This window comes from Ailuropoda melanoleuca, chromosome 19 (assembly GCF_002007445.2).
Source record: "Ailuropoda melanoleuca isolate Jingjing chromosome 19, ASM200744v2, whole genome shotgun sequence".
Taxonomy (NCBI): domain Eukaryota; kingdom Metazoa; phylum Chordata; class Mammalia; order Carnivora; family Ursidae; genus Ailuropoda; species Ailuropoda melanoleuca.
Window position 1 is genome coordinate 1,036,508 of NC_048236.1, and position 10,194 is coordinate 1,046,701.

General features: G+C 57.8%; 1 protein-coding gene across 1 annotated transcript; it reads left to right on the forward strand.

Annotated features, from left to right (window-relative positions):
* The first annotated feature begins 2,720 nt into the window (after nt 1-2,720).
* LOC117797148 (uncharacterized protein 114841037) lies at nt 2,721-8,201 on the forward strand. The gene is made up of 2 exons (XM_034647930.1): nt 2,721-2,802; nt 7,819-8,201. The coding sequence occupies exons 1-2, from the start codon at nt 2,794-2,796 to the stop codon at nt 8,146-8,148; spliced, it is 339 nt and encodes a 112-aa protein (XP_034503821.1). The 5' UTR covers nt 2,721-2,793; the 3' UTR covers nt 8,149-8,201.
* Nucleotides 8,202-10,194: the final 1,993 nt, after the last annotated feature.

Here is a 10,194-nt window from a genome sequence, read left to right on the forward strand (position 1 = left end):
ACCAATCAATTCTGTTCTTAGGAATATGCCCCAAAGAAACCACCCCAAAGAGGGCCAAGGGTGTGATATCATTGCGGTGTTGTCTGTGGGGATGGGGAGTGGGAGGCCCCGGGAGTCCTGGCGGGGGCGCAGAGACGTAAAACACGCTAGATGCACTGTGTGGGCCACATGGCGATGGGAAGCGAGGAGCCAGGTGCTGGATCTTAAAAACAGTAGGGAGCCATCAAAGTAAACAGAATGAGATCTATGACAGAGAAGTCAGAGAAACGTGGTCTTCCAGGAGGCAGGACTGAATCAGTGTGGTCTGGAGTTTAGAAATAATAACAAGATAACTGCCCACAACTACCTTGAAGCAGGCACTGCTCAAAGCTCACGGCGGGGAGGCGGGGCCCTTCCAGGTGGGTTCTATTAACAGCCTCGCTTTGCAGATTAGGGATTGAGGCAGAGACAGGTGAGGGGATTGAGGCAAGTCACATAGCCGAGAAGTAGCAGGGCTGGGATTTGAACCCAGGCACAGTGGGTCCAGAGGCCGTGATCATCATCATCTTCTTCTTCTCCTTCTTTTTTTTTAAGATTTATTTGTTTATTTGAGAGGCAGCGGGAGAGAAGCACACTCCCCACTGAGCACGGATCCCAACATGGGGCTTGATCTCACCACTCTGAGATCATGACCTGAGCAGAAACCAGGAATCGGATGCGTAACCGACCACGCCACCCGGGCTCTCCGTGATCTTAACCATTCTGTGATTGACAAATGAAATAAGACAGCTATGGCTTGACTGGCCTCCCTTCCTAAAGGAGGTCTCCCCCACCATGCCCCGTCTTGAGGTTCCCACCAAGAGGGTGGCACAGCCCGGGCTGGGGACACTCCTGGCAGGGTCCAGGCCTATGGTCAGTCCTGGGGGAGGGGTCTGTATCGGAAGTCCTCAGGATGAGATTCGATTCCCCTTCCTTCAAATGTCCAAGATGGAGAGACCGGACGTCCTCATTGTGCACATATAGAAACTGAGGCCCAGAGAGCCCATGGGATTAGTTTCAGGTCACCTGGCACCTAGCCCAGCACCTCCCCCTTGGGCTGAGACAAGGTGTAGAGTGGGCTACGTTGTGGTGCCCTGCTCCCCTGAACCCCTGCCTGCCTCCTGGGCTCCTTCCTGACAGGTCTCTCAGGCCCTGGGCCTAGAGGCAGGCTGCTTTCCCCAGAGCCAGTGATGCCGGCCACACCATCCAGAATGTCCTGTTTCCACCTTCCTTCCCTCTTTCAAGCAAGCCGTCATCGCCCCAGAGCCATGGAAATCCCTGTCAGGGTTTCCGAGAGGGTAAGCCCCGATTACCACTCTTCCCCCTCCCTCTTCTCCTCCAGCCTCCCCTCCTGGGCCCTCCCACCCTCTCAGAAATTAAGGGTCATTACCATCAGGGTGTGAGATCTGAGCAGTGCACATGTCGTCAACACCCAGCTCCCCATCTGCCATAGGGCCCCAAAGTCCACCCCGTAACCAACAGTCAGTGCTGACGCAGTACCAGGAAGGAAACCAGTCCCGGGCCCAGCCCAAGCCAGTGTGGCAGGAGGCAGGAAGTCACTGGCTTGTTCTTCCTCCATCCCCTCTGGCCCCAGGGAGAAGCCAGGTCCCTTGCTACCTGTGGGATTTCTGACACGTTCCTGGAAGGTGCCCACCGAGTCTGGTGTTGGGAGGGTCTGGTTTTCGAAGACAGGGACAGGATGGCCCATTCAGCCACCTACCCATCAATCCAGTTACCTGCCCACACATAATAATAGCTCATAGTTCCTGAGTGCTTACTCTGCCAGGCACCGTCCTGAGATCTCTGCCCATCCCTAGGTAGACACCTGTAGTCTGCCCATTTTCCAGATGAACGAACGGAACTACAGAGAAGTCACCTACTTGCCCAAGGTCACACAACTAGTAAAATGGTCGAGCCAGATTCGAGCTCAAGGAGTCCGACTCTTGGGCCTGCTACCCCATCTTCTGCAGCACAACTATCCACCCATCTAGCCATTTACTGACCACCTGTCTATCCTTCACCCACGGCCACACCACCCAGCCACCCATCTGTGGAATGGCATATGCAAAGGCTTGGAGTGGGGAGAGCGGGGCATGTTTAGGAAATTAGCTACTGCATGGAGCGAGGGGGACCTAGCAAGAGATGAGGCTCAAAAGATGAGCAGGGCTCAAATCGGGGGCATCTGCCTGTCCCCCGTCTAGCTACCTCCCAACACTTACCCTGCCCATACACTCTCCCACTCCTTTGTCTGTCCATGCATCCATCCACCCCTTCCTCCCTCCCTGCAGCCATCATCTCTGTAACTTGGAAGGCAGAGAGAGGGAGAGACAGAAAGAGAAGGGAGAGTTTGTTGGGTACATTTCCTCCCTGCCAGTAATTTCTGATGACTCAATGGGGGGTCTGGGGGGGGACATTAAGATTTCTGGAGGTACCTGAATAACCAGGATAATTTCCTCCTCTCTCTACTCACCCCACTACCTACAGGTCACAGGTCCTGAGAGATTGTGGGAACAGGGCACTGCAGAGTGGATCAGTGTCAAGGTGAAAAGACCCTTCCAGGCCTTGACACATCAGCCCCCAGCCCTGCCCCTGTGTCTCCTTAGGGAGACAGAAGGAATTGTGCTGTCAAAGAGGCGTCACAATGCCCCTGCCTACGCAAATTCCCCCCCAACCCCCAGGCACTCCCAGTATTTCCCAAGAGATCCTGGGAGACTCTGGAGCCCCCGACCACCAGAAATTCCATCTCATCAACGAAAAGAAAGGCCCTGGTCAAGGATGTACCAGGTGGGATGACATCACAGGGCTGCCCAAGGGCATTAAGAAGTCTGATTGACCGGAATGCATTGAAGGCCCCAGCCTGGCCCACCTGTGTGGCTGGGAGCTGGGGGCCTCCTTCGTACAAGCAGCAGTGAGAGCTCAAGTTTAGTAAGTGGTTCAAGAGGTCTGGGCACTCTCTGTTCAATGTCTCATGAAATCCTCATGGTAACCTATGAGGTAAATACTTTAGCTGTTCCCACTTTATAGGGAGGAAAACTGAGGTACTGAGTATCAGAAATTCCCGAAAGATCGGCCACCTAGTGTGAGTGGTGGAGCTGGAATTTGAACTCCAAGCCGCCATGCTAGGCAGACTCACGAGGAAGCTAAGGCCCCGGCTTGGCCTCCTCATCCGCTCCCTTCCCAGCCCCTCTGCCCCCACCGCACACCACCACGCTCCCGCAAAGCCAAGTGTGTTCGAAACCTACGGGTACCCGCGGGAAGAGCTTAATCATAATTACTATTTGCATTATGCTCCCACAGTTCCCACACTCACTGCTCCCCCACGGCACGCTGGTGAGGGAGAGAGCCTTATTATCCTCATTTTGCCGACCAGGCAACCGGAGCTCAAGGAGGATCTGAGACTTGCCCAAGGTTGCCTGACCTGTAAGGGCAGAGTGAGGCCCTGAGCTCAGACCTTCACACTCCAGAGCCCGGGGAAAATTCCACAGGACCAGGTGCCCTGGGAGGCTTCACCAGCTGCCTCACCCAATGCCATTTGCATTTCCAGAGGGTGCCAGGCCTTCCCCCCAAGAGTGAGGCGCTAATGGCGAAGGTCCGAAGGTCTGGCTCCTGCTGGGCTAGTGATGTGCTGGTGGGCCTGAAGTACTGGAGAGGACAGTGTCTCCCCAGACCTGCAGAAATACTCCGTACGAGGTCTTCGGGCCCTACTCGGAAAGCCCCGCCCTTGATTCACCCTCTCCCCCGTTGTAAATCCCGGTAGAAGGGACAAACATGTAGGTGTGTGTGTCTAGAAGGCCTTGGTAGGTCTGCCTGGGGCCGGGGCTCAGAGAGGGAGTCTCCTCAACTTCCTTCTTTTGACCCCCGCTGGCAGTGCAAATAAAAATAGGGTAGTGGGAGGGAAGGGGCTGGCGAGACCCTCTACTTGACTCCTAGGTTTCCTTGCCCCCTGGAATGGGAGGCTTAAGTGCAGGAGGCAGGAGGCAGGTGGGGAGTTGGGGGTTGTCCTCAAAGCTCTAGGGCAGGCCCCTCAGCCTTGGCACTGCTGATATTGTGCGCTGATAACTCTTTATTGGGGGGGCTGTCCTGGCTCTGTAGGAAGTTTAGCGGCCTCCCTGGCCTCTCCCCACTGGATGCCAGGAGCATCCCCACTGTGATGGGCAAAAACGTCTCTGGGCATTGCCAAATGTTTTTCCCAGAGCCCCGGTTGTGAACCACTTCCCTAAAGTCATACACATATGCATCCTCCCCGCACACCCCTCCAGCCCTCCACCCAGTGCACTTGACAGGAGAACCCAAGAGGGGAGGAGATGGTTAAATGAAACCGGATGTTAACCTGGAAAGCATGCATTCAGGCCCCACCCTCCCCCCAGAGCTGGCCAGTGCTGGGCCCTGGGCTGGTGATGGGGTGTTCTCAGCCCTCTGAGGTTAGTCACCTGGAGCCTGGCTGGGCTCTTGGAAAGGGCAGGGCAAGGCTGGGCTGCCCAGGCTTCCTTTCCCTCCTCCCCTCTCCTTCTCTTCCTCCCCCTCCCCCTCCTCCCCCTGTGTCTTCTTTTCCTCCTCCCTTTCCTCTTCTTCCTCCTCCTGGGGACTGTCCCTCTGCCCCCGTTTCTGTGATGGCCTCATCCTGGATGTGCTGAAGGCGCTGGGTGCCCCCCACCCAGGCCCCAAATGTTGCAGTAGCAGCCACTGGGGCGTCGCTGACAGGTGGACCAGGGCAGGAGGGCTCCCGAGGTAGGGCCCAGGCGGGGCCAGGGCCAGGGGCGGGGGGAGTGTTCCAGCCCTGGTTCCTGCACTAACTAGTCTCAGCAGGGTCTTTCTATGCCACCTCCACAACGACGTGAAGTTAGACAAATGCCTCCATGCCTTCGAGCCTCATTTTCCACATCTCAGAAATGGGAGGGACATCTCCAATGGCTCTTAAAAAACGATCTTTTGCGGATCTGAGTGGCTAGGGCCTGGCGCTTGGTAGATACTCAGGCCCAATGAGCAAAGCTGCCGCTTCCCTCTGTGGGTCTCTGGTCAGACCCCCCCAGCCATTCTGAAAGCACTCCTGACACCGGCCTCCTGGGCCTGAGGTGCAGGGTCCAGGTTGCCAAGACCGAAGGCGGGGGCTCAGCAGGTCCTCATGTCCACAGCCATGGGCTGAGAACCCCATGTCCTCAGAAGCAGACTTAATACGCCGAACTTCCAGCAACGTCAGGCCCTGCCCCACAACAAAGAATTCTCAGCCCCCAGTGTCCGCAGTGCTGAGGGCAGGAGGCCCGGTCTACAGGGCTTCAGATGTTTCCATTTGTGTTACTTGCACACTCAGAGCCTGACCTATAAGAGGACTCGTTTTGAATGAATGAGTGACGGCATGAAGCCAGTAATGCCATACCCTCGGCTCTGCTAAGGGAGGGGAATGCCAAAATCCAGCATTCAAAGCCCCGCGGCATTCCTGGCGAACTGGAGGTCTGGCTGCCCTTGCCTTCAGCTGCTCCCCTGAAGCTCAGAACGCCCGGCAGGAGCTCGGCCCCTTGACGAAAGGTGGGCAGAGATTACCTGGCAGACCCCCTCTCCCCACACAGTGGGCATAGTAAGCATCGTGGAGTATAGCGTGTGGGCCTCGGGGTCAGCCAGGCCTGGGTCAGGCCCAGCCTGGTTCCTTACCGGCCGCCTGCCCCTAAAGGGGCGACTACCCTCCTTACTCCAGTTTGCTGCACTACAAATAGCACTAGTAATAATATCGTCCTTAAAGGGTAATGTGAGGATTAGAAGACATAATCCATGTGAAGGGTTTGGCGCTGTGCTCGCAGAGCGACTGTTGATTACTGCTGTCAGAGCCCATTTCCGGTGTGCCCCTCTGCTTGGACCCCCCCCGCCCCCTCCCCGCTGAGCCCAGAAGGGCCTGGGAAGGCTGCTGAACACTCGTTTGCCCCTCTGTCCAGCTTGGTTGTGTGCCAGCCCTGGGGTAAGCCCCAGGGTCACAAAGGTGACTAGGATGTGCCCTTGAGCACTGGGAGCGGTTTACAGGCCATTGGAACATTGGCAGGAGCCTGGAAGGACTGGGATTTGGGATTGGGATGAGGCCAGCACAGCAGCCAGGGCAGCGAGAGGCACCGAAGTGTTCAGGGTCCTTGTAGACTCAGAGTTCACGCCTCCTTAAAATGTGCACTTGCCTCCCCCTTGTCCCAGCCTGGCAGAGGACCACATCCCATGAGGAGGGCCCAAAGGCACAGCGGTGGGGAGGAGACGGGTGAGATGGGGCAGGGGCTGCAGCACCAGAGGCTTCCTGGAGGAGGTGTCAAGAGGGCTGCTGGCTTGGAAGGAGAGGAAGGATTTTGAAAGGCAAAGCTGACAACACACACATTCCTGGGTAGGAACTTTCAGCACCAAAGCTTGCTTGGGAGGAAAGCCATGGGCAGGTGTGAGTTGGGCAAGTAGTTTGTAAATTAAATGCGAAAGAGGTACATTATCTCTCTAGTACCAGGGATTTCCTCTGTAAGATGGCAGGGCTTCAACTCCCAGGGGCTTTGTAGCTAGGGGTTCCCTCCCAGGTCCCCGGGGGTTGGAGGGCTGTGAGGCCGGGCAGAGCGGACATGGGTTCCCCTCACAGCTGTGGCCTGGGGGAGCAGGACGGAGCCAGCCCGACACACAGGCACCTCATCCTCTGGGTTGTGCTGTCATGTCTGTGAAGGTCCCTGGTAAAATGGGCATCCGGTACCTAGGACATGGTGTGGGGGTCACAGGTGAACCAAACACTGGGCGCATGGGGCAGTCACGAGTGTAGCAACGGAGGAGTAAAGAAATGTCACTAGACATGGTCGTGAGCGGTGTGACGCTGGGGGCCTCCTCGAGGAGTAGACCCCCATCAACCAAGAGTGGTAATTATGAAGAGCCGGCATTGTCACCTCATAACGATGAGAGACTTTCTGGAATAGAACGGGCTGGCTGGTTGGAGGGGGCTACCCCTCACTGGAATCCAGTTCAATTGAGCCAACATTTATTGAGTGCTCACTAAATGCCTTGTTCTGGACTAAAACAAGGAATAGGATTTGGGAGGCTGTTATGTCAAGGGTAAGGGTGAGAGAGCACAGCCCTTAAGGAGCTCACGGCCGGAAGGGAAAGAGAATCTCCATGCTGGATTGGGGGGAGGGCATGCTGGACTGGGGGAAGTATCTGAGCAAGGGCCCAGAGGTCTGGAAGGACCAGGTACCACCAGGGGTGATGGGCAGGCAGTCTGGCTAGAGCACAAGGTGACAGGAGCCCCGTCCTTCACGTTCTTGCCTTCCAGGCTGGGGGCCTTGAGACTTTGGGCAGTGGAGAGCAAAAGATGCTTTGAGGAGGGGAGCTGTACGATCTGGCCGTTGATATGGAAAGATTCATTTAGTGTGAGTGTGAAGCGCTGAGAGGCCCGAGCCGGGCAGGCAGGAGGACTTGGGGGAAGCTGGAGTAACCCTGCAGGAGACAGGCTGGAGGCCAGGCCGGAGCAGTGGCAGAGGAGGGCCTGATGGGAGCCACGCGGAGGACACTGACAGACGGCTGGACGTGGGGGAGGGGGCGGGTAGCCCTGGCTCCTAGCCGCTGAGCTGGCAGAGAACTCTGAGAAGAGGCTGAGGTCTGCACAAGCCGGGGGCGGGTCAGGGGGCCCTCAAGGCCACCCCCTTACCTGGAGCTGTCTGGCTCCTTGACCAGAAGAGGTCTCTCCGGGGTGGCTCTGGAAGTTTCTGACTGGTGGCACCTTCCCCCCTCCCACCCTTGGCCTTAGCCGTGAGAGCCCCGGTGTCTGACGCCTCAGCTCTCCCCTTCTCTCCTTCCCCCCAGGACTCAAAGAAACCTTCCATACCTAACCAGGAGCCAAAGACACCATCAGGCAAAAAGGGGAAGTCTCCACACCCTCCCCTGTCCCGGTCGTGGAAGCAGGACCACAGGCAGATGCTGGCGGCCGCCCACGTGCCAGTGGTGGTAGATCCGAGGGGGCAGAGCCTGGACACGCTCAGGTTCACCTTCTACACCGCCCAGTACTCCAACTCCCTGAACCCCTTCTATACCTCGCAGAAGCCTACCTGCGGCTACCTGTACCGAAGGGACACTGACCACACCCGCAAGCGCTTTGACATGCCTCCTGCCAACCCGGTCCTGTGGCGCTCTTAGGCCCCTGCCGGGCAGAAGCCCCCGCCTGCATCCTGCCCACCACCCCCCCCCCCCCCCCCCCCCGNCAAGCGCTTTGACATGCCTCCTGCCAACCCGGTCCTGTGGCGCTCTTAGGCCCCTGCCGGGCAGAAGCCCCCGCCTGCATCCTGCCCACCACCCCCCCCCCCCGGCTCCCCAGGCAGGGGGAAGGGCTGCCTGCTCCAGGAGGAGCGGACTGAGCCTGGGCTGAGACAGCTGTGCCGTGCCCAGTGTCAACGACGGCACAGACAAGTCTCTGTTCTTGGCAGCAATTAAAGTTTGTCCTTCCTTTCCCCGGCATCTGAGTGGGTGGCTGTGGTGGGTAAACTGAGGCCACAGAGGTGTTGTGTAACAGGTCAAGTCCAGACGTGCCCGAAGACTTGGGAGCACTTGATTCTCAGCCCCCTCGCCCCAAGAGTGACCTCAGCACCCCTCCAGAGCCCGAGTCCCAAGCAAAGCCGGTGCTGGCCACGCCCTCGCCATGGTCCAAGCTCGGTGACCCCTCCAAAGCCCACAAAGAGAAAAGTCAGCTGACTGCCACCTGGATTGGAGCAGCCCCCGGAAAATGGGGAAACCATGCAGGGGGGAACCCAATCTTGGGGGGCCTCCTCTGTAGCCCTAGTTTTATATCAAACCGCCCCTTCTGACTCGTCGTTGGTTGCTAGGCGGATGGATTTGCCATCTTGTCTCTCCTCTGGTCCAGAAGAGCTGACCCTGAGGTGAGTCAGGCTCACAGACCCTCGTGTTTCCTGAAGAACGACGAAGGCAGAGGGCTCTTGACCGAGCCTGGTGGCCTGAGGGAGTCCCTGGCAGCCACGGGACCCCTCGTGTGCTGGAACCAGCTCAGATGGGCCCAAGGGGGCCGACTGCGGGCCTTTCCTCCCAACTCCACAGCCGGTGGCTTCGTGTCGGCCACCACTGAAAGCAGCCAACGCCTGCAGACTGGGGTTCCTTCTTTCCAGAGAGCCGGTTGCCGCTCTCCGCCAGCGCACGCAGGGTGAATCCCGCAGGCCTCGTTTCGAGGAGGCACCGCTCCTGGCAGGCGGGGCGGTACGTTCAACGGAGCATCCTTCCGGAGCACGAGAGCTCGGGGCAGGTGTGGGATGGACGGACAGGATTCTGGAGACCCAGCCAAGCAGCCGAGGCATCGGCCAGGCCTCCCCGGACGCCTGCGTCTGGAAAGAAGGTGGTGGACGTGAGCCTTCCTAAGGGTACCTCACAGGGCAGGGTCCGGGTTTCTCTGTTTGGCTGTGGTAGGCTCTCGCCCCAAAGCCAGAGGCTTTCCTCGAGCGCCTGGTGATCCTTGGCCGGAAACGGGCCATTCGGCCTCTGTACCGGGTCGCTCCTGCCCGACTGTCCGTGTTCGAGGAGCCAGCATGAGAAGGAGCTGGGGGTCGCTTTGTCTGCAGACTTTCCCTTAACTCCCAGTTTCTAGAGCGACCCTTCTCTCTTCTCCAGCCTCTCAGGTCCAAAGCTCTAGATTACCCTACAGCCAGGGGCGGGGGATGGATGTCTAGAGATGTCTATCCTGCTGCCTTGCGGAGGGCATCTGGGGAGCTTCCCACCTGTCCTCCTATCTCTGCCCCCACCCCGTCCTGCACCCCAGCTTCCAGGGCACCTTCTGCGCCCACCTCTTAGCCGGCAGAGTTCGGTGGCGGGCCTGGCCACCGCGTCTATACCCTCGTGCACACCCTCCTGCATTGTCACGTGTTGGTTTTGACTTCTGTGCTCCGACACGGTTACCCCTGGTCCATCTGCCACCCGTTGTCCAAAATTTTATTCGAACCTCTCACTTGCTTTTCTCTTGGTTTCTGTGGGTTGGTAGGTTTAAAAATGTTATCGCCATTTTTGTTGGGTTTTGAAAAGCAGAGATACATTCAAGTTTTCAGTCTAGGTGTCAATAAAAGTTATACATCCACCCAATCGTCCAAGAGACCCTTGCTGAAGCCCCGAAGGTTGGGTCCATAGGCTGCAAAAATGTCTGAGAACCACCTCTGCCCCTCCCCCCAAACCTGAGAACAAGTTGGG